Source organism: Melanostigma gelatinosum (assembly GCF_949748355.1).
Source record: "Melanostigma gelatinosum genome assembly, chromosome: 21".
Classification (NCBI taxonomy): domain Eukaryota; kingdom Metazoa; phylum Chordata; class Actinopteri; order Perciformes; family Zoarcidae; genus Melanostigma; species Melanostigma gelatinosum.
The window spans coordinates 19,204,446-19,225,868 of record NC_136654.1 but is presented as its reverse complement, the minus strand read 5'-3'; the positions used below and the strand labels follow the sequence as shown (position 1 = coordinate 19,225,868).

General features: G+C 45.2%; 3 protein-coding genes across 4 annotated transcripts; 2 read left to right on the top strand and 1 right to left on the bottom strand.

Annotated features, from left to right (window-relative positions):
- The first annotated feature begins 767 nt into the window (after nucleotides 1-767).
- On the top strand, nucleotides 768-7,888 carry coasy (CoA synthase). Its single transcript, XM_079293431.1, has 10 exons — nucleotides 768-907; nucleotides 2,630-3,388; nucleotides 3,503-3,717; nucleotides 4,105-4,236; nucleotides 5,157-5,346; nucleotides 5,520-5,584; nucleotides 5,684-5,768; nucleotides 5,886-5,983; nucleotides 6,381-6,527; nucleotides 6,632-7,888. Exons 2-10 carry the CDS (start codon nucleotides 2,704-2,706, stop codon nucleotides 6,716-6,718), a joined length of 1,704 nt encoding a protein of 567 aa, XP_079149557.1. The 5' UTR covers nucleotides 768-907; nucleotides 2,630-2,703; the 3' UTR covers nucleotides 6,719-7,888.
- Nucleotides 7,889-7,943: 55 nt separating this feature from the next.
- Nucleotides 7,944-14,972, bottom strand: LOC306795085 (myosin light chain kinase, smooth muscle-like). 2 transcript variants are annotated; one of them, XM_079293429.1, is made up of 17 exons: nucleotides 14,706-14,972; nucleotides 13,945-14,091; nucleotides 13,690-13,842; nucleotides 13,434-13,565; nucleotides 12,968-13,018; nucleotides 12,759-12,889; nucleotides 12,493-12,649; nucleotides 11,963-12,274; nucleotides 11,784-11,880; nucleotides 11,471-11,674; nucleotides 11,055-11,272; nucleotides 10,241-10,364; nucleotides 9,807-9,959; nucleotides 9,388-9,517; nucleotides 9,133-9,214; nucleotides 8,844-8,984; nucleotides 7,944-8,521 (listed from the first exon to the last, which is right to left on the bottom strand). In XM_079293429.1, exons 1-17 carry the CDS (start codon nucleotides 14,869-14,871, stop codon nucleotides 8,316-8,318), a joined length of 2,604 nt encoding a protein of 867 aa, XP_079149555.1. In that variant the 5' UTR covers nucleotides 14,872-14,972; the 3' UTR covers nucleotides 7,944-8,315. The 2 variants fall into 2 exon arrangements, with proteins under 2 accessions (XP_079149555.1, XP_079149556.1); XM_079293430.1 differs by lacking the exons at nucleotides 13,690-13,842; nucleotides 13,945-14,091 and having other exon boundaries at nucleotides 7,948-8,521.
- Nucleotides 14,973-18,796: 3,824 nt separating this feature from the next.
- On the top strand, nucleotides 18,797-21,421 carry pus3 (pseudouridylate synthase 3). The gene is made up of 7 exons (XM_079293079.1): nucleotides 18,797-18,908; nucleotides 19,250-19,667; nucleotides 19,764-20,041; nucleotides 20,129-20,312; nucleotides 20,448-20,557; nucleotides 20,685-20,857; nucleotides 21,119-21,421. The coding sequence occupies exons 2-7, from the start codon at nucleotides 19,251-19,253 to the stop codon at nucleotides 21,397-21,399; spliced, it is 1,443 nt and encodes a 480-aa protein (XP_079149205.1). The 5' UTR covers nucleotides 18,797-18,908; nucleotide 19,250; the 3' UTR covers nucleotides 21,400-21,421.
- The last annotated feature ends 2 nt before the right edge of the window (nucleotides 21,422-21,423 follow it).

The following is a 21,423-nucleotide window of genomic DNA, read 5'->3' as shown; positions in this document are numbered from 1 at the left end:
ACCTTAACCCTAAACTCCTGAATACACAATTACGTGTTTTTAATCTCTATTTTTTTTTTTCTTTGGAAAATTCCACCTGTCTGATGTCAGGCAAGTCAATCATGTTTGATTTCCGTTGATGTGGTGATTGCTGCTAACTTATTAAGTATGCGTAGTACATAAACAAAAGTATGCACTAGGAGGATTTGCCATAGCATGTAAGATAGAACTTGTTACTAAACCTTTGCATAATATAACTTTGATTCCAATACATGCCAAATACACTTACAGTGCACAGCCTGACGACCTCAAACAGGAATTTGAAGTTTCTCGGAAACCTAAGCCATTGCTTTGGAACAACCGGTCTGAACGTTGTCTCGTCTTAACAGGTGTGTGCTTTGTTTTGTAAAAGGAAATAAGTTGGGGAAAAAACGTGAGTGTGTATGACATAAAAAAAAAATACACTTTCGTCACCAGACTATTAGTTATTTATATATTTAATTTGTTTCATCTTTTTACTTTGACTGTTATTGTGTTTTTATCTGCCTCATCTGTCAAGAAAAGTATTGTTTTATATTAAGACTGTTATTGTTCTGTATGGACCAGTCTACTGTTAATGCACTAACAAGTGTGAGAGCTGCGGGAGACATTTAGTAAAATACTTGTTTCCGATACCTCCCCGGTAGCAGTTTAAATGACTATATGTCCCAGACTCCCCAGCTTTAACCCTAAACCAATCCATAAAACATCACGTGATAATCCAAGCCAGTACATTCGTGAGTGACTTCCGCCAGTGGGTCTGTTTACAGCTGTGCGACAAGACAGCTCCTCGTTGAAGAGTATCAGGAAGAGGACTTATTCAGTAGATGTTGGGACATGTTATAGTGTAACACATCGCTTTAAGTCCGTTCTCCACACTTCCGCACAGGTAAACTCACGCTACTCTGCCAGATTGTCACTTCTGAACGAACCTGCTCAATAAGAAGGAATGTTGTTTGTAATTACACACAAAACTGCTCCGTTGTCTCAGCTTAGGCCTGATAATGATGCGCATCTTTCTCAATGTTTATCCCGCAAGATCACTTTGCAAACAACATTGTTAGTGCATTTTTTTAACAGGCAATGTGATGGTCGTACTATGTGGCTAGCTAGCTACGACTTTGAACGGTGGTCCGGTTTATGGTCAGTTAGTTTCCTTGTTTGCAGAATGAGGAGTAGAGAGAATAACGAGCAGTTTTATTTACTTAGCTAACGTTAATCATCTACTTATAATCGACTACTTCTGGAACTGTATGCTGTTTTGAAGCTACTTAACTTCTGTAGCAATGATGAGTGTCATTGCAGAATGGCTTCACACTGTTGCCTCAGGGTTTAACGGGCTGGAATGGTGCAGGGCCGAGATCCTTCTTGTGTCACTGGCACCTCTGTGTCACTCAGAGTCAGTCTGTGTCACTCAGCGTCAGTCTGTGTCACTCAGCGTCACTCAGCGTCAGTCTGCGTCACTCAGCGGCAGTCTGCGTCACTCAGCGGCAGTCTGCGGCACTCAGCGGCACTCTGTGGCAGGCGAGCATAGTTCGGCACCCGTCAAGAAGCTGCGGAGCTGAGGGGGCGGAGCCACATTTCCTGAGAACACCCATTGTTGTTGACAGATCAGCTTCCATAAATCAGTTTTATGATTTTAGTTGAGTCACCGGAGCCCCCTGTTCTCTGTATGCATCCTTAGAGTAAGTATGTTGTACTTTTTTGTTTCTCATTCATTTTATTTTGCTGGTTTTGCAACAAAATGGAAAATTGATTTATGGAAGCTGATCTGTCGTAACAACAATGGGTGTTCTCAGGAAATGTCTCAGGAAATGTGGCTCCGCCCCCTCAGCTCCACAGCTTCTTGACGGGTCCGAACTATGCTCGCCTGCCACAGCTGACTCTTTCCGCTGAACTGCCACAGACTGCCGCTGAGTGCCACAGACTGACACTGAGTGACACAGAGGTGGCAGTGCCACAAGAAGGATCTCGCTGTCTCTCCTGGAATGTGAACCTGTTGACTCGTTACAGTGTAATGAATGAGTTGGGACTTCAACGGACTGTTTTAAATAAGAGCTCTTCGAAAAGCTAGTAAATCATTCCAGTCACACAACCCAACACACCAAGTAAACATAACATAAGGCTCACAGAGACATTGCAAGAGTGTATTGCAAGCATGCCAATAGTGATGCAGCAGTAATAAACATGGTTGGGTCATAAAAACATGTATTTATTAGCAAAATAATTACTTATTCAATGAACAACATGTAACTATATGCATCCCTATATCTTTGTTTTGAAATCTATTGATGGTGTAGTCTGTATTTGATTTAAAGAAATGTCTTTGCATGTCAAGCAATAGGTATTTTCTCAATATCAGTTTCCCAAACTGTTCAGACAATATATCACCACCAAGCCAAATATCCCAAGCACCACTTCCCACTGCAGATATCAACAATGTAACAATAAAATAGCCACCTCGCCTTTACAGCCTTTATATTCCTTTTTGGCCCTGTGACAATACATCCCAGATTTATGTACCGGCAGCTAGCACAGCAAACATTCTTTTAAATCACAGCCTCGTCTGATACCGTCTTTTGACTTGTCTTTCGCTTTCCGTGCCTTCCAGAGTTCACCCACTCTACAACAGTGACCCAGCAGAGACTGTGACGACTGCGCTTCCCTGTGATACCAGCCAGGAACATGTCCATGTTCAGCACGGGCATCCTTGTGCTGACGTCTCCTCTCCACACCCTCCCCCTGCGCATCGCTCCCGTGCTCAGCTCAGCCGCTCAGTATGTGGAGCGCACGCTGTACGTCCACCTCCACCCCGGGCTGAACCTGGGGAGTGGGAGCCAGCCCCGACCGGTTTTCCTCCCACCGGCAGTGGACCTGTCCACGCTCATTTCCCGCCTTTACAGCAATGCAGCTGACGTGTGCGGGCACCTGGATGTCAGTGTTTTGCTGACCAACGTCCGCACTCAGTCAGCTGCCTGCAGCGGGACCGCGACCCCAAACTGCCCCTTCCCCACGCCACAATCTCTGTCTCACTCCCCGGAGGTGGTGCTGACAGACTTTCCTCTGCAGGACCCGGGTCAGTCCCACCAGGTCATGCAGTGTCTGCAGAGGTACGTGGGCCACTGCTACGTCTGCAGCCCCGGCCTGCCCTCCGTGCTGCTTCCCCCACAGCTAGTGAGGCCGCTGGAGGACGGGGAGGGGCTGAAAGAGCCCGGAGAAGAGGCAGAACCCATGCAGACCTACACTGACGTGGTGGTAGGGGGGACGTTCGACCGGCTCCATGGGGCCCACAAGACGCTGCTCAACATCTCATGCCTGCTAGCCAATAGAAGGTTCATTATTTGCGTGTGTGACCATGCAATGCTGAAAAGTAAGTTGTTCATTTTCAGTAATTCTATTTCAGGGAAGCGTATTCATGTAATGTCTTTGAGGCTAATGATGAGGAGGCAGCCCCCCCCTAACATCCGTTTCTTCCCGGCTTTAGATAAAATGCTGAAGGAGCTGGTGGAGCCCTACTCGCTGCGGACCCAGAGACTACAGGAGTTCCTGCAAGACATCAAACCCTCACTGCAGGTGGAGATCATGCCCCTCGATGACCCCTATGGAGTTGCTGTGGTTGACCCCTTGCTGCAGTGCATTGTGGTCAGCGAGGAGACTAGAAAGGGAGGCGAGGCTGTCAACAAGAAACGCATTGAGAACGTGAGTCAGGAAGTCGCAGATACGCGTTGCCGCCTTTTCCAGCTTTTTTTTAAGCATTTTAACCCTCCTGCAGTTAGTTTTTCCGCTACTTGTTTGTGTGTATGTGTTTAAATGTAGATCTGTCCTTTTATTTTTGTACATGTCAGGACATACGCCATCGAATGTTGCTTTCCACACAGCACGATTTATTACTTAACTGTTCTCATATCTCATGCCAGGTTCTATTCTGAGAGTCTTAAGAATTGCAGTGTAAAGAAAGCACAGGCGATAGTTGTAGTTAATCCTGGGACAGCGGTGGAACTTGTTTTTCCAGATATAGGAGACGCTAGCCCGGATATACACATGTGCACATATTTGATGTTTTGTGTCCTCTGCTTCCTAAATCAGGGCCTTCCTCCTCTCATCCTCCACGAGATCCAGCTGCTTAAAGACGCCCACCACACTGAGACAGAGGAGGAGAAGATCAGCTCCTCCAGTCTACGCTCTCGACTGCTGGGCACCCTCCTTACCCCGCCTACAGTAGGTCATTTAAAACAGAAAGAAAGGATACTAATAATGGTAGCAAAACAACCAAAATAATGCATATAATTGAAATAAAACATTATTCTTTCTTTCCATATGTAAAGCTCATTAAAAGGGTTGGCATTTAATTTCATTCAATTCAAGTTTTCAATAAAGTGTCTGCCTGTGACGAAGAAGAAGAAAACATCTCGTTCAATTTGAATTCGATTATACGTTAAAAATATATATAACTTCATCAGTCCTTTTCATTCCTGTTGAAATTAAATTCCTTTTCAGATGTTTAAAAAAAAAACCGCTCTGCACAGCCTCCAGCCACCAAAAAGTAATTCCCAAAATCATGCTCTAACTTGCATTCGATTTTTGTTTCCACCCACTGAAGCAAAACATGGAACTCGCTTTTTCTCGCAGCCTTTGAGCAGATGAGGGAAAGTGTTTTCATGGAGAAAGTGACGGGGAGCATTGTGTAGCAGGCACACAGATCTGTCTCGAGAAACCTCTTAATGCGTAACCGTTCTAACGGGAGCCGTCTTATTCGGGTAAAAAAGTAACAGCATTTCTTTCCGGGATATGCCAAAGTACAATGTCTTTTTTTAGGAGTACTAAGTTCATTAGTTTGCAGGTTTACTGGAAAGGAAGATGTGAAACAGATTGGGTCTCTGAAAAATCTGAAATGAACATTTGTTTGGCCACGCTTATTATTATTGTTATTATTATTATTATTATTATTGTTATTATTATTACTTTTATCAGAGATACAATGAGCTCCTCTGCAGCGAGTATCTCTGAGCAGGCCTGAGCTGTTTGTTTATCGTCCTATCATCACCTCCACCCATACATTCCTGACGCTCTCATGTTTAGTGCTGCAGTATTCGGGTGTGTACCCTGCGCCCATGTATCTCCTGTTTCCTCTGCACTAGGACACGCCCCACCTCGCTGCACTTCCGTACGTGATTGGCCTGACGGGAGGCAGCGGCAGCGGGAAGAGCTCCATCGCCAGGCAGCTGGAGGCTGAAGGCGCCGTCCGGATTGACTGTGACAAGCTGGGCCATGAGGTGTACCAGCCCGGCACTGCAGCCTATTGCAGAGTGCTTGAAGAATTCGGGTCAGGTGAGGAAACCTTTGTGTGCGGAGGACCGGTTGGGCTGTGGTTAGAGATGTGTCATCTATCTCCTTATGATATCTCACACTCTATCCGGCTTAATTTTTCTGTTAAATGTTAAGATGCATGAAGTCTCAGGTGTTTCAGTGCAAGAATGAGTTTTCTCTTTGTCCCTTTTTAGATCTTCTGAACGAAGATAAAACCATCAACAGACGTGCTTTAGGAAGAAAGGTTTTTGGAAACCAGGTAATAAAACAAGTATTAATCGTGTTCCAGCGCATCACAACAAAGAATACACCACTGTGTACAGACAATTTACCAAAGGGGCTGTTTTTGTTCATGCAGGAGCGGTTAAAAGCCCTAACGGACATCGTGTGGCCTGAGATTGCACTTCTGGCGGAGAACAGAATCAGCCAAGCCAGAGAGGAAGGTATGAAGTTTTAAATGTATGAATCGTAGTACTTTAGAACATGTCCCGAGTATTTATGGATATAGGCTGCTGGTGTTAAAGTCTTTTCTATCCTGTGTGCATGTGATCTTTTGGCAGGTAAGCAGGTTTGCGTGTTGGATGCAGCCGTTCTTCAGGAGGCCGGCTGGACAGACATGGTCCACGAGGTCTGGGTCACGGTCATCCCTGAGGAGGAGGTAATATGATTGTACTTGCAGTCCTCAGTGGAACAAGCATGGAGTCATGTAGCGATGCCACGGTGACGTGAGTTTTTGTAGGAAGGTAGGTGTGTGTGTGTGTGTGTGTGTGTGTGTGTGTGTGTGTGTGTGTGTGTGTGTGTGTGTGTGTGTGTGTGTGTGTGTGTGTGTGTGTGTGTGTGTGTGTGTGTGTGTGTGTGTGTGTGTGTGTGTGTGGCTATCACCACGCACTGCGTCATCCATAGTTTGCGTTTTTGGAAAGTATCACTGGGTGGGTGCAAAGTGTGAAATTTGGGATTCTACACCTCGTTATCCGAACCCACCTGCCTCCCCTTGTTACCCCTCCCCCTCCCCTTGTTACCCCTCCCCCTCCCCTTGTTACCCCTCCCCCTCTCAGGCGGTGTTAAGGATATCGGAGCGAGACGGTTTGACCGCAGAAGATGCCCTGCGGCGTCTGCAGAGCCAGTGGTCCAACGACAAGCAAGTAGCGCACGCCAATGTGGTGCTCAGCACGCTGTGGGAGGCCGAGGTCACTCGGAAGCAGGTCAAACACTAGAATAGGGTCTACAGCAAATCATTTGATTGTTCAATACAAAAAAAGAAATGTACTCCTGTCAAATAATTCTCCCACTGTCTTTTATTTTGAAGGTACTGAAAGCTTGGAACCTCCTTCAGAAGAGGATACAGCCGGGACAAGAGGGAGAAGTGTTGGTCTCTCCATCATCCCAGCTGTGAGCTGTGCATAGAGAACAAGCATGCGTCGGGCCACGGGGACATGTGCACACAAATGACTGATCCACATAAGGAACAGTGCCTTAGAAAGAAGTGAGCGCAGTACTAAGCTCTCTCGCTTCTTTTACCAAGACTCGGTGCCTGGTTGAGTTCCCACAGGTTTTTAAAGTGGTTTCATTTTAAGGTGCTTAGTTAAGAGTGGATGGGTGAGGGAAAATAACTATAAATCATCTCAAACAAAAGGTGTTTTCATGCAAAGATATTTTTTCAGGAATGTCATGCCTTTAAATAGGTACTCTTGCTTAAACGACATGCTCAACATTCATTTCGAGGCCATACTCTCTGTGAAGTCTAATATTGTGGGCGGCTCGTCAGCTGATGACACTTTACAATTCGTCCTATTTTCGTGTCCAAGTATAATTAGCACGAATGTACCTTTTAAAAGCAACCAATGGTGAGAGGAAGAGGAAGGTACCATATTGAAAGACTGCACTAGTTGCCACTGTTAAATCATATGAATTAATGTTCATCTTTACGGTTTTTTGGGGGTTGGGAGAATGTTTTAACGAGTTCACTGTCATATGAGGAATTGTAAATTATCAAACAAGCTGCTTTGTATTTAAGAAGTATCTGAATAGATTAGTATATTTTGTAATGTGTAGTTGTCGCGTTCAGGTACACTAGGCACTTAAAAAAGACTGACAAACTGTACATTGACTAATGGAGAATGCATAAGACATTAAGGTAAAGCAAGCTGCCGTGAAAATAATTGTATATCCTTTAATCTATAAATAAAATCTTGAATTGCAATCCAAGAACGAGCCCACTTAACCATTCATACACACGCCCGTCTGAGCGTACCTAAAGAAGCCAAAGGGACCGAAGTGGAAACTAAAATTGTGCTTTTGGTAAATTGCCTGCAATTAAATTATAAACCAATGTTTACATAATAAAATACTGCTTCATTTATTCCTTCATATTACATGGATTGGCCAATTAAGGGATATTTGGTCATAGCCTTTGATTTCATAACATCTGGAAATTCAGGAGAATAGTTAAATTAAATGGCGTAACCTTAAATGAAATGTTGAAAGTGTCCTCTGCATGTTCTCACCCATTTAATGTTTAATAAGAAGTGCTGTATGTTCCTTAATAAAATAATCCCAAATAGTACTTCATGCTTGTTTTGGATTTGAAAAACAAAAAAGAAATACCACTTTTAACCAATTTATTTATGAACAATATTTAAATGTGCAAAATGTACAATTTTCATGCGCCTTAGTGAGTGAGCGGTGCCGAGCTCAGCCACAGTAGCATGACATCGCCTCGTTTCTGTGAAATAAAACTTTCCATGGTAGCGTGACTTGCTAAGACGACGACTTGGTAAATGCGCTAGTCGCTGGTGACACAAAGGGCTTTGGGCATGCGTGTCCAAACTTTGTTATCCAGCCACTTGATGGTAGAAGACGCCCCCTTTCTGCCTTGAAATTATGTGTAAGCAAACCACTCCTATCAACCTTCTCTGGAGGAGTCTCCATCCAAATGAAGGAAATCTTATATGGTTGCCTCCACTGGTTGGGTTTTTTTTCCCCCCACACAATCACATCTCCACTTTCAGCTTGGCAGAGCACATGGCTTCCCCCAGCTTGTTGCTGGCCCTGCACACATAAACCCCAGAGTCAGAAGGCTCCAGATCAGCCAGAAGCAGAGAGCAGAGCCCGTCTTCATGCTGCTCCATTGTCACTCCGACTGATCCAGACACCGGCTCGTCATTCTGAAGCCACTTCACCTCCGGCTGCGGGTAACCTGGGATTGAGACAATAAGACCGTATTTCAGAATCAGGAACAAAATATACCAACATGACAGTTCTGAATGTTTTCATGTGCGATAGCTGATCTCGAGATACACAACAAACTAAGTGTTCAATATTCCCCAAGCCTATTAAAGTTGCTTTTCAAGACGTTTCGGATGAAGCCGTTTTCAGTTGAGTGGAATACTTTCATATTTCAGTTTAGATCTCATTCTACTGCAGTCGGAGCTTTTCAGACCACGTCGTCTTTTCTGCTTCCCTTGTATAATGTGGCGCGGCATTATCTAATGAAGAACAGCACAGTTCTGTCACTCTACCCTTGACGAGGCACGTAAGCCGAGCGGTTGCTCCTTTGGGGAGGGTGGTGTCCCTCAGGGTCTGCTGGAAGCGAGGTTCACTCTGAAGCTGCTTATCCAGAGACTGGATGGCCTCCTCTGCCTCTTGGCTCCAGCCTGACTCTGGATGAGAGGGAGGATGGTGATGAATAAAACAGAAACAAGGCTTTACAGATCACAAAAGGGTCAACTTGAAGCGACAATCGGAAACTGTGAGTCATCTGCATGCAGCTCCAGGACGTATGTGTGTGGGTCTTTTTATCGGCCTTACCCTCTGAGGAGCTGCCAGGAGAGTCTGGCCTGTTGGAGAGATTAGCCATCCGCTGTAGGGCCAAAACAGCCTTGCCAGTTTTCTGGAAGTTTATTAAAAAAAGACAAATGGCACTGGATGACAAACTACACTAACCAAGCTTAAGGACTATATGGGACAAAGGATTGAAAGGTCATCACAGGGAAGCATTGATTAGAAAACTGTTAATTTGTCCAATGCAGGGCTAACGGCGTTTTAGTCATTTTTCAGCATTACCTTCCACTTGCGCTTGGCCAGAAAGTGTTTCATCTTCCCCTTATTGAGGGACTTGGTGGGTCTGCGGTTCAGTGGTGTAAAAGAGACCATCCAGGGGTGGGCGAGGGCCTCGGCACATGACAACCTGCATCTGGAGGGAGAAGCAAAGGCTGTCAAATGCCGGCAGTGTCCTGAGCCGACTGGATTATCTGCATCAATAAACTCCTGGCTCTCCACGAACAATATTCAGAACTGGCCATGTGGTTTGCACATTTTTTTTGAGGACTTTGCTCACACTCTTGTAGCTGCTTCTCATGAGTATTGAGCGTGAAACTGTCATTGTATCACAAAGTGGTACTCTAATCCGAGCAGCTTGTGAGCACATTCATCACATGGTGTAGGTCAGAATTAGAAAAGGAGGAAGGGAAAAGCAGACCGACCTCTGGTCTCTCTTCAGGAGGGAGCTGATAAAGTCTTTAGCCTCATCGGAGATGTCCTCAAAACTCTCCTCGTCAAACTCAAACTGGGCAGCAGTCACATGAGCTAAAGTCTCTGCATCGTTGTTCCCCTGGAAGGGCGATTCTCCACTGAGCCTATCGGTCACAAAACAATTCAACAGTGACGAAAACGTGTTGCGTCATGTTTCTGCAGAGGAGAGATTTGTACCCAGTCACAATTTGTTTTTGTTTTTTTAATTGACCCGAGGATAAATGAACCGTCTTGAATTTGTTATTCCCTCAAATAAATTGCCCACTTTAAGAACTACAATACTAATGTTATAGACTGTAGTAATACAACACTACCAGGAGATGGCGCCAAATCTGAATTTGTAGAATAGTTTAATTTAAACCACCATAACCACTGCTGGACTTACAAGATGAAGCAGATGACTCCGAGGCTCCACATGTCGGTCTCCAGGCCCACAGGCTCATAGTTGATCACCTCGGGGGCCACAAACTCCGGCGTGCCGTGCATCACCAGCAGAGGTTTGCCCTCCTCTGAAGAACATGAAGACAAGAGTAAGCAATTCAAAGCGTCACCCCGAATGTTTGGTGTTTTTCCCCCCAGTTTATGGCTACAGTCATCTCTAAATAGACCGCCCAGTCTGGAGATGCGACTGCTGGAGCGTCACCAAATTTACTGCCCGAATAGGCTTCACAGCTTTGCTGAGTTGAGGTAGTTGTTTAAAAGACTTAGTGCATTGTATATATACACATCTAGGAGTTTAGAAACACTCCTTGATGTTATCTTTAGTTACTGGCATGAATTTAAATGAGTGACCCGGTGTCCATTCAGGGGTGGGAAAATCACAAAACTATATTTAAAGTTGATGCAGTTTTCTGCAGCCCAAAAGATATTTTTAGTGCATTTATGTGAACCATAGCAGGAAGCATTTTATTCTGCATGCACAACTTTGAATGGCGCCTTATCGAGACCCTCGGATTTCCCTGGATTGTAACTTCTACTGGAATGCACAAAGGAAGTGCCACTCATGAGAATACACAGTGGGTGATTTATTCACTGTCCCTGGTGAGCAGCTGCAAACACAATTTAAAATAAATAAATAGCAGAAAGAATGCATCCTGTGTTCGAAAGAATTACCCTCTAAAAAAAAGTATAAAAAAAAAAAAAAAAAAAAAAAAAAGTTTACCACAGTAGGACTTAAGACACGAATCCAGCAGACTCACCCAGTTCACTAGCCAAGCCAAAGTCGATGATCTTGATCCGCGTACCAGTCGTGTCCACACAGACGATGTTCTCTGGTTTGAGGTCCAGGTGGACGATATTCTGCTTGTGAACGTACTGCATGCCCTCCAGGATCTGCTGCATGTAGCGGGCGCTGGTGGGCTCCGTGTGCTCGAAGTTGTCGTCCACGATGCGCGCAAAGAGCTCCCCGCCCGCAATACTGGGCAGACAAAACAAAAAAACAAAAACACATCATTCAGGTCCATGCTTGAAAAACAACCCATAACTGCTGTGGTGAAAATATTTGACGCAGACCATCAATATGAAGGGTTACAGTCTAAATCATACAAATTATTATTGTCACCAGATACGCCATGATTCTACCAGATCAAAGTCACCTTTCCACTCCATTACTTACTACTCCAAGACCATGACCATCTCGGCGCGCGTTTCATAGGCAGCCAGGCATTGGGCCAGTTTGGGGTGGTGAAGGCTGTTCATTAGCGCGATCTCTTTGCGAGCTGCCGTTCTCTCCTTGGAGGTTCGGGCTCGGTAGAACTTCCCTGCAACCGCTTGACCCGTGTCTTTGTGGGACATCCGGAACACCTGGCCAAACTTGCCACTGGAAAAAAAAAGGCACTACAACTTCACCTCGCTTTCAAAGCCAGTTATCAATTTACTCTTATGCAATCGACAGACATGAGAATCTGAAGTTAAAACTCCGTGCTTACACTCCCAGCTTCTCATGCACATCGTAGAAGTCCTTGGCCTTGTGTTTGGTGTCAATGGTCACCGTGACGTACGACTCGGACTCATCCTTTTTTTCTTCTAACACAAAATACACACAGGTGAGCAATAAGCACATCCCTCCTCTCCTCAAACATTCCACAAACTAAAACAGATTACTTACCTTCGGTCGCCATCTTGACACACTCAGACTCCTGGCTCGGTTCGCTGACCCCTGCAGAGTTGTAGGCTCTGACACGGAAGCGGTACCGACCATGAGGCTCTAGGCCCGAGAGGACGTGGTAGGATGTGTTTTTACAACGACTCGTTCCTTCAGTCCAGCTGTCGGGCTCGTCCTGGCCCTCTTGTCTGAACTCCACCTTGTAGCCCAGCACGGCTGTGCCTCCGTCATAGCTGGGACCCGTCCAGGAGAGGACCAGGGACTCAGTGGACAGCTGGGAAATAACAGGCTGGGATGCTGGTGGGTCGGGCCGGTCTGACGAAAAATTCAAGAACAAAATATATCGTCTCATATAGCAAGAGACGACGCAACGGGTGAGTCAAGTGGCATAATTTGGTGCTTCTTGGAGCGTTTCCCTACCTTCATATCTGTGCCTGCATTCAAGACGCAACAAATGCCAGTGTTGCATCATCGCAAGTCACTGGAGAACTCTGACAGCCAACTAACGAACCGTAGACCAAAGTGAGTCTTACCAATGACACCGAGGGAGACGGTATGCTGGGCAGAGCCTTTCACGTTCCGTACCACGACGGTGTACGAGCCGGTGTCCTCTGGACGGGCCTGAGAGATCTCCACGTCGCTTTGTGTCTCACTGCTCCGGACAGACATCCTCGGCCCTCCGACCACCACCTGAAGAGGAAGCAAGGTGGAAGTACATGCCAAGACGTGAGCCTTTACTGGTGCAGAATTTGATAAGCGGGAATGTAATGCATCAAACAATGCCAACAACCAGCATCACCTTGTTCTTTTTGTAAATCCAGCAGCAGGCCACAGGGACAGAGCTGCTCCTGAACTCACAGTGTAGTCGGGCCTGCGCTCCTACCCGAACCTCCACCTGCTCTGGTGGGTCTACAAACTCCACAGGAGGTCCTGGGGAGATAGACTTGGTTTAATTGAGAAAACATCACCGCATGCACGATGTGCGATGTTGCAGTGCCCTCTCCTCACCTTTGCTGGAGACTTTTGTTTGCGGGTTGGTGTCTCTGCTAGCTGTGGGGACTGGAGAAGAAGGTGCATTTATAGGCGTGTGCCATTACAGGCAGGTTTGAGAAGTGTCTAACCAATCACATGCGAGCAGTCATGTTTGGTTGCAGAAGCACTGCAATCAACAGACAGCCAATGCGTTGCACTTTTGAATGAAAGGGGGGGCTCCATTTTTAGGAAGCACAAACTCGTGTGTCGGTTGGCTGCAACAGGTGAGTGAAGTTTAAAACACAATAAGTATGTTGATTCACGAAACAAAATGTATGTCATTCAATGTTTGTTGCTGCTTCCCTGCCCTCTATTGTCAGCGTATTTATGATTCATTTGCATTATTTGGAAGAAGACATTTTAAAAATCTGTAGCAAAGAAGAAAGGCAGAAAGATATTACAAATATTTTTTTCAGAAGCTTAACAGAAGTTTGCTTTGTACCTTTGTCTTCTTCCTCTCTGTGCACGCTTCTCTCTTTAGAAGCTGAAGATAATTCTGTGTTTTTGGGAGATCCAACCGTGAAGGTGACTTCACTGTGCAGCTGGTTGCTTGTTCTGGGGATTTCCTTTGTTGCTGTTATCAGCAACAAAGAAGAAACAGGTTTACTGTACACAGATCGAGTGACTACGATTCATTCAAGGACAGGTACGTATGTGACGTGAGCGATTCCTAACTTGACACTTGACCCCTGCTCTACCTGTGATATGTAACACGGCGCTGCTCGAGCGTTTCCCAGCAGTATTCTCAGCTACGCAGGTGTACGTCCCATCATCTCCACGTGAACACTGACTCAGAGTCAGACTGGCCACACCATTTTGGAAGGAAGTATGACTTGAGTGCACCCGCTTACCTACGTGACAAAATAGGAGTGATTCATAAATATCCTTCTAAATACAGGATGTTGTGGCTCGACCCTTGCTCATAGTGGAGGTGGACATGTTCAGACATTTACCATTGTGTAGCCAGGAAACGCTCAGAGGTCGACTTCCCGTGATCGCACCTTGAAAAGAAGCATCCCTTCCTTCACAGACTGTACAGTCCCTGAGCGCTTGTTTGAAGTGAGGCGTCTCAAGCGCCTGGACGGGTGTCCGTCTGGAGTCTGAGCGGAGAGGAGACGTTTGGGACGACGGGTTAGTTTTCAGATGAGTGTTTCCTCTACCGCTGACCAACCGGGAAAAGCCATTCGGCAATATTTCAGTGGAGCGTTGTGAGCCTTTCCGCCCCACACATGACTGTTAGTTGTGAGTGTGGAATTTGACATGGTGTTTACAAGACTTCCCCACCAGATGGTGTGTGCAAACACGCACACATGTACTTTGGTGTGTGTAGACATAGGGGGGGGGGGGGGGGGGGGGGGAGGGAAGGGGGAGAGGCAGTTTGCATGTCACTCCTATCTACTCTGAGTGCCGAAAGATATTTCTGACAACAGTAACTGCAAAAACGACACACTTCACAATCGTCGCGTGACATATAGTACTATTTTGAGAAGTAGCCCAAGGGGAAGCTAACCACAACGTATGTGTGCAATCTAACAGACTCCAGTATTCCTGGTTTTGCAATGTTAAAGACGTATAAAACATGAGGGCTGCAGGGGTCTGAGGCTTTAGGTGAGGTGCGAATGTGGTAAATGTTATGAATAGATTCCAGTTCTGCTGTAGAAATCAGAGTGACTCATTAAAAAGCCAACTTTTCTCCTGTTCTTCTCGTCTTTACCTGCTGCTGATGAGACTCCCAGTTTGTTGTTTCCCATGAACGTCCTCTTGGTTGCATCCGGCCCATCCTCTTTTCGCTCCTCCACACAGAAACTTCTGGCTTGAGGCTTGAGGGCCAAACGAAAAGTGGACACATAGGTCTTTGGCTTCCCGCCATCCTTCTCCATCCCGAAGTAGAAATGGAATATCCACTCATCAGTCAGGCCTCCTCGTCCTCTCTTGGTTGCGGTGTGTGAAGCCGATGTGCTGAAAAGTCGTCCTGTCTCTATTCACACATCTTCTGACAGGCTAACAGGAGGAGCCTCTGTTTTCACTCGGCCTCTGAAATCACTGCCCACCCTCAGCCCCCCCCCCCCCCCCAGTTCTCAGGAAACAGCTCTGTTTTTTGGAAGGCCAATTAAAAACACACATGTCCAGCCCCCACTGTCCCTCTGCACTGAGGACACAGGGAGAGAGACACATGTGATTAAAACAAAAACAAGTATGAGCGAGGCAGGAAACGTGTGGGAGAGACAAAACATTCAAGCTGAAGAGAAAACAGAGGGTACTGAGGTGGATGGAGATCAAAGAAACACCAAAGAAGTATAAAAAGCATCTTTTACCTGGTGGCTTTCCTCATAAAAACTATTCCCACCGTCAGCTTCTTTTAGCCATTTCACCCCCTGTGAACACCTATTCCCTCTAAGCACTCGGTGGGTTGAGCAACACTGCCAGAGTCACCGCAGGAATCAAGAGAAGCCTGTAGGGCAGCTTTCTGCGTGCGTTCACTCCGCTGCTGTGCGACAGACGACATGTCGAGGGATCACTGAAGGGACTTTTCATTTCCAGAGCCTTTCAGCTTCTTTGAATGAAAGTGGAGAAGTGGGTCCAAGCTCCACATGTAAATGAGACGCCTTTCTGTTGAGATGTAAATGGAGATTGGTTGCTGGCTGGGTGTGTCTCCAAGGTGTGCTCTCATTTACCCTTTGTTGCATGATCGTTGACTACAGACTGGTTTTCTCGCATCCATATTCAAAGCAAGGGAAGGTAGTTGATAGGAGTTTTCTTTGTCTCTGCTACTATTCTGAAAAGCGCTTTTACACTGTCTATGAACGCCTCACTGACTTGAATTTTATTTTTATTTCCAGAATACAAGATTTTGTCTTTCATGAGCCTTTCTCTGATTGTTGCTCATATAACATTTTTGTTTTGTTGGTGAAATAATTTCACTTTTGGAGATCAATAAAGTTCATTCAAACGATATTACATTGTGTATTTATTTGTTAGTCAATGTGCTATTCAGTACAATAAGCCTATGAGCCGTTTTAGATAATTTATAGTCTATAATATCTTACTTTTTTATCATATTATTATGCTTGTTAAAGTTTTTCAACTTGTGATCCAAGTAAACCGACATGTGACTTTGATATAAACCACAAATGAATATTACATTTTGGCATTGGAATGCGGAATTAACAAATGCATTCGTGGCTGATTAGTTATTCAGGCAAACAAACGACTATTGTCTAACACGCAATGCTACAATAACAGTGGTTGCATGATATTGTTTTCTAAAAGCTATACCCTCAAACAAATGTGTTTATATGTTGTGGTTCCAAATGGACACGTTTCACTCAACTGTGGTCAGTGCAGGAATGAAAGGAAACAGTTGCATGGACTGGTATGTGTAAGTAGGACCATATGGTGGGAGGCACGTCATTTAGACTACAAACATGTCCCCTGACCCTGGGAGCATTGTTGATTGATGACCCAGATATGGAGCAAAGCTTAACTGTTTACTGGCTCTGTCCACGTCGAAGCTCTCGGGTATAAAGAAAAGTCACACATGTTGCTCACACACATGCACAGCTTACTTTACACAGATGTGGTTAGAGAAATAAAGAAGACTGATGTAAGGCAGAGAGCAGTATTCCTTTTCAGGCTGATTATTCACCAAAAATGGAGATAATGCGCTTGGACGAAATAACTGATGCGTCAGATCTGAAATGTCTAAAGATAATAAATAAAAGACCATCAAAACACATGACATCACCCTGGAAACATGTGCTGCTAGTGCTGAGTACAGGTCCTCTAAGCGTTGGCACATTCCTCAGAACGAGCCATATAAGGTAAAAAGCTACATCACAATATTATACAAACTTGAATGCATTTAGCTGAACTTTTTGTGTACCCGTGTTTGGACCATTTCACTATAAAGTCATTATTGTACAACAAGCTGATGATAGCCCCACATCCCCACTTCTTTCCTCGACAATTATCCTTATCAGACGGAAATCAAACAAGGTTTCTACAGCAATTCTTGTGGAATTCAAAACAGGAAAAGCAAAGAGTGGGAAGGACAAAGTTCAAACAAAACCACTATAAAGTCCACAGCAGTTTGAAAACAACACAATAGATTGTATTTATGAGAACTGCAGTAATCAAAAATATTCATCTTCTGTCTCTTCAGCATGACATTTCTTTGCAGGCAAATAAGACCAAGCAGATACGGCCTCGTCTGCCGAGCGTCAGTAATGAGCAGGAGACAGATAACGGCACATACTTGTGTGTACACGTAAATGGCTTGTCCTCTATAGCAGATAAACTGTGGATGTCCTTTGAATAAAAGGTAAAACCTTCAACCTCCAGTCTGTTTTGTCATGATCTTTCCCTCACATACATTCAAAGAGCCGACTGTGATTCAGTGGTTAATGAGGACAGAGAAAGGAGCAGAAGTTCTGACACTGTGTCTGGAATTAGAAAGCAGCATGGTCCGTCACAGCCTGATGCACCCTGGCTTGAGCTCTAAGCAAGCGGGCGAAAAACGGGGGATAAAAACTCTGAGATGGACAGAGAAAAAGACATGAATGGATAGAAAGAGATGTGGAGAATGGAAGACATGGCAGTGTGTCAGAAGCATCCCGGCCACTCACTCCACTGTGGAAACGATTGATTGTTGTGCTGCAGCCAGAGGCCTCGGTCCTCTCCCAGCCGGTGGAGTCGGGTGAGGCTTCCTGCGGCTGCTCATGTTGGTGGAGAAGCTCGGCCCTCAAAAGGATGTAAGAAGCCCCGAAGCAAGTCCCAGTGTCGACGGCTCCATGTGCTCAGACACTTTGAACTGCGACAGAAAAGAAACGGAATGAAGACTCATATTTGCCCCAGGTGGTGAAGTCCAGAATTAATTTGATTTCACAGAGAAAGAAAATAACCTGTCTGACCCGTCTTTGAGTTCATTTTCTGCTAGTAACTTACAACCTTTTCTACCCGCTACAGGTTCTTGGAATAGTCGCCGGGGCGTTGTTCTGTCTGAACTTAAAACAAAACTGCTACGAAAACATGAGCTGATGTGTCATCGTGGCCCAGCACAGCCGACTTCTCACATCACTGACATATTTAACCGGTTTTATTTGCTTTTCTTGTCTATTCTTTCTCAAATTTGACTTAAAGATTAAAGATGTAGTTCATAGGATCGTGTCACTGATACAACCCTGCATTGCTTCTTTCTTACTGACAAATGGAAATCTGTTGGTCTATAATGGCCTGTTATAATCATCTCATGTTTAAATTTCATGCCACTGGGAATATTTTCAATAAATGTGTGATACGTTCTGGTTGAGTGGTTCATGTCTGCAGTCGAGGCTAAGAGCCACAGGTCATCATGTTATTGCCATCTTTGAATCTGGTCTGAGTTGCATACTCACAGCAACTCCAAATAATAAGCGGTAGCCACAAAATGAGATCAGTAAACTGGGAAAAAAGGGACAGAATATCAACCACAGTGAGTTGAATTTAATGAACAGGACACTCTTGCATGCTGCTGTTTGGTTCTTTGGCTTGTGTCCAAACATGTCCATCACATGTATTCCTAGGAGTTTTGAGCAGTTCATCCACACACCATTTCTGTCCTCGTCAGATCTGAAGAGGGCTGAAGAGGTCCAATTATATATTACAAGACAAAAAAAAAAACCTATTGGGAAAATGTGTTCTGTATCAATATTTTTCTTTGGGTAGCTCTGATAAGTCATACGTTTAGGAGAAATAATTGTTACGGATGTAATACTTTAATGAATAAACTACATTTCCCGGAAGCCCCCTTCCGGAAATGCGTCCGGTCTCAAAATGAGTCCGACTCCAGCAGACCACGAAAAGTAATGTGTGCGCCATCAACCAAGAAAAACTGAAGAAAAGACAAGTTTATCAGCAACATTGAGACTACAATCAAAAGGTAAAGTAACAGTTTTATTGCGATATTATTTACGACCAGCACTAGCCTTAATATCTGCAGTGTAACAAACCACACGAGCTAAGCTAACAACAGACTGTACGTGCAGCGTGTAGCTAGTCAGCTGGACCTACAGCTAACGATAGCTGTTAGGCTTAATAGTGTGTTAACATCCAACTGGCAATGAAGCAAAAGTACAAAATATACTGCTTAAGTTGGTTTGACACTGTTGAGTAAAATACATGAATTAATTAAACATTTATCATTTAACAACTAGCTAAGTAGGTCTAAGTGTATGTTCAAATTAAATCAAAGTTATCCTCTTTTTGTTATTTGTTGAGCAGCATGTCAGAGGCTTTAATCAGGCGGATAAAGGAGCTGGAGGCCGACCTGGAGAAGCTCAAGTCCCAGTTGAAGGAGACAAGTGAAGCTGGAGCTGACACAGAGCTGATGTCCGATCCATCCCCGAATGAAAACAGAGACTGTATATCTAACACTAACACCAGCAGCAGAAAAAAGGGTAAGAAAGAAAGCAAGGAGCGTCCTTTTGACTTCTCTGCCAACCCTCGGCGCCACGTGGCTCTGCGGCTGGCTTACCTGGGATGGTCCTACCAGGGGTTTGCGGTTCAGGAGAACACGGACAACACGGTGGAGGCCAGACTCTTTGAGGCTTTGCTAAAGACACGGTTGGTTCAGGACCGACAGACCTCCAACTACCACCGGTGTGGTCGCACCGATAAAGGAGTCAGTGCTTTTTCCCAAGTGAGTTTAAGTAATGAGGAACGGTATCATTAGGCAGCAACATAAACAAAAACAACATGACGGCCTGCGTACACTAACACTGTCTTTTCTCCACAGGTCATAACCATTGATTTGCGCTCCACACAGTTTTGTGGAGGACTGGGCGTCACAGTCCCTGAACATGTTGTTGTTAGTGCCAAGACCAAAGCTACTGGCTCTGAGCTTCCATACGTGAAGATGCTGAACAGAGTCCTGCCCCAGGACATTAGGATCTTGGACTGGTCACCAGTAGCAGAACTCTTCAGCGCACGCTTCGACTGCCAGTCACGCACGTACCGGTACTACTTCCCCCGCGGATCATTGGATGTCACGTTGATGGCAGATGCTGCAAAAAGGTGGGTGGAAACACAAAGCTTTGAACCCTGACGTGTCACACCCTCAAAGTCACAGTTCTGATTTTAGGGCCTCTTAACACCCAACAGATACGAGGGCACCTTTGACTTTCGTAACCTGTGCAAAATGGATGTGGGCAACGGAGTCCTGCAGTTTGAAAGGACCATCCTGTCGGCATCCGTCCAGCCTGTGCGGCCTCAGCTCATCCCCAGCACGGACCAGTATGACCTCTTCATATTTGAGATCAAAGGACTGGGCTTCCTTTACCACCAGGTATTTTTCTCCACAGGTTTTACAGCTGTTCTCAGCGATAACTTACGTTACTTTAAAGCCGGTCCATATACATTGATGATCAATGACATTCGCGGTCTCTTACTGCAGCGAATTTCCTGTTGTGTCATGCTGCAGGTACGATGCATGATGGCACTGCTTCTCCTGATTGGGCAGAAACTGGAAGCCCCGGAGATAATTAATCAGCTGCTGGATGTTCAGAGCAACCCCAGGAAGCCCCAATACAGGTGTGAATATCGGATGTTTTCCATATCCTACACAAGTTAAAAAAAATTAATCCTATGTTCAATCTTATTCAATGATCGTAACAAACAAACAGTGAAACTACAATTGCATCTCCTGTCTTGTCTCTAGCATGGCGGTAGACTACCCGCTGGTGCTGCACGACTGCCACTTCGAAGGTTTGAGCTGGAAACAGGAGACCGAAGAGGCGACCTACGTCCTGTCTGCACTAATACAACACTGGACCCAGAGTGCAGTCAGGACCCACATCCTCCATGGGATGATCCAGGGTCTGGAGTCCATAGGTGAGAAAGAAACCGACCCGGACAACCTCAACACTTTTAGTTTTAGTCTGACTGGGATAATAGTTTAGGAATCTAACGTCTGCCCAGAACAACATCCACAACAGACCATGTATACTTTTTTCCATTTAATGCATTAGCTAACTTCCCTGTTAACAGATTACATCCCTATGTATCCTTTAAATACTTTTATTGGACCCAGTCTAGTCTACCTAATCAGAATTTCAACTGTATATAAATAGTTTCACTTGTTTCCATCCACAGGTGGAGTGTCCTCTAACCATTGCTGGCTAGTAGAAGGCAGCAGGCAGAAAAACTACCGGCCGCTGCTGGAGCGTCCGTGCTGCGAGAGCCTGGAGTCCAGAATAAACCATTTTGTGAAAAGAGGCCGGCTGGAGCTGGAGGAAGGGGAGGATGGAGGTGAAATGGTGCACAGAGGGAAACGGTCCAAACATTCCCGCAACTCCTCCGGTCTGCCTGTACTGTCAGAGATGCCATCGCCAAGTACAGATCAACAAGCTGAAAAGGTTCTCACAGGAGAATGAACTTGGCAGAAATATGTTTTGTTT

Coding starts and splice junctions, on each gene's coding strand:
- pus3 (XM_079293079.1), top strand. CDS start 19,251: ATGTCAGAGGCTTTAATCAGGCGGATAAAGGAGCTGGAGGCCGACCTG. Junction 20,313..20,447: donor TGGGCTTCCTTTACCACCAG/GTATTTTTCTCC, acceptor GTCATGCTGCAG/GTACGATGCATGATGGCACT. Junction 20,558..20,684: donor CCCAGGAAGCCCCAATACAG/GTGTGAATATCG, acceptor TCTTGTCTCTAG/CATGGCGGTAGACTACCCGC.
- LOC306795085 (XM_079293429.1), bottom strand. CDS start 14,871: ATGGAGAAGGATGGCGGGAAGCCAAAGACCTATGTGTCCACTTTTCGT. Junction 8,985..9,132: donor TCCTGGCAGCTCCTCAGAGG/GTAAGGCCGATA, acceptor CCTCTCATCCAG/AGTCAGGCTGGAGCCAAGAG. Junction 8,522..8,843: donor GCTTACGTGCCTCGTCAAGG/GTAGAGTGACAG, acceptor TCTCAATCCCAG/GTTACCCGCAGCCGGAGGTG.
- coasy (XM_079293431.1), top strand. CDS start 2,704: ATGTCCATGTTCAGCACGGGCATCCTTGTGCTGACGTCTCCTCTCCAC. Junction 4,237..5,156: donor CCCTCCTTACCCCGCCTACA/GTAGGTCATTTA, acceptor CCTCTGCACTAG/GACACGCCCCACCTCGCTGC. Junction 5,769..5,885: donor CAGCCAAGCCAGAGAGGAAG/GTATGAAGTTTT, acceptor ATCTTTTGGCAG/GTAAGCAGGTTTGCGTGTTG.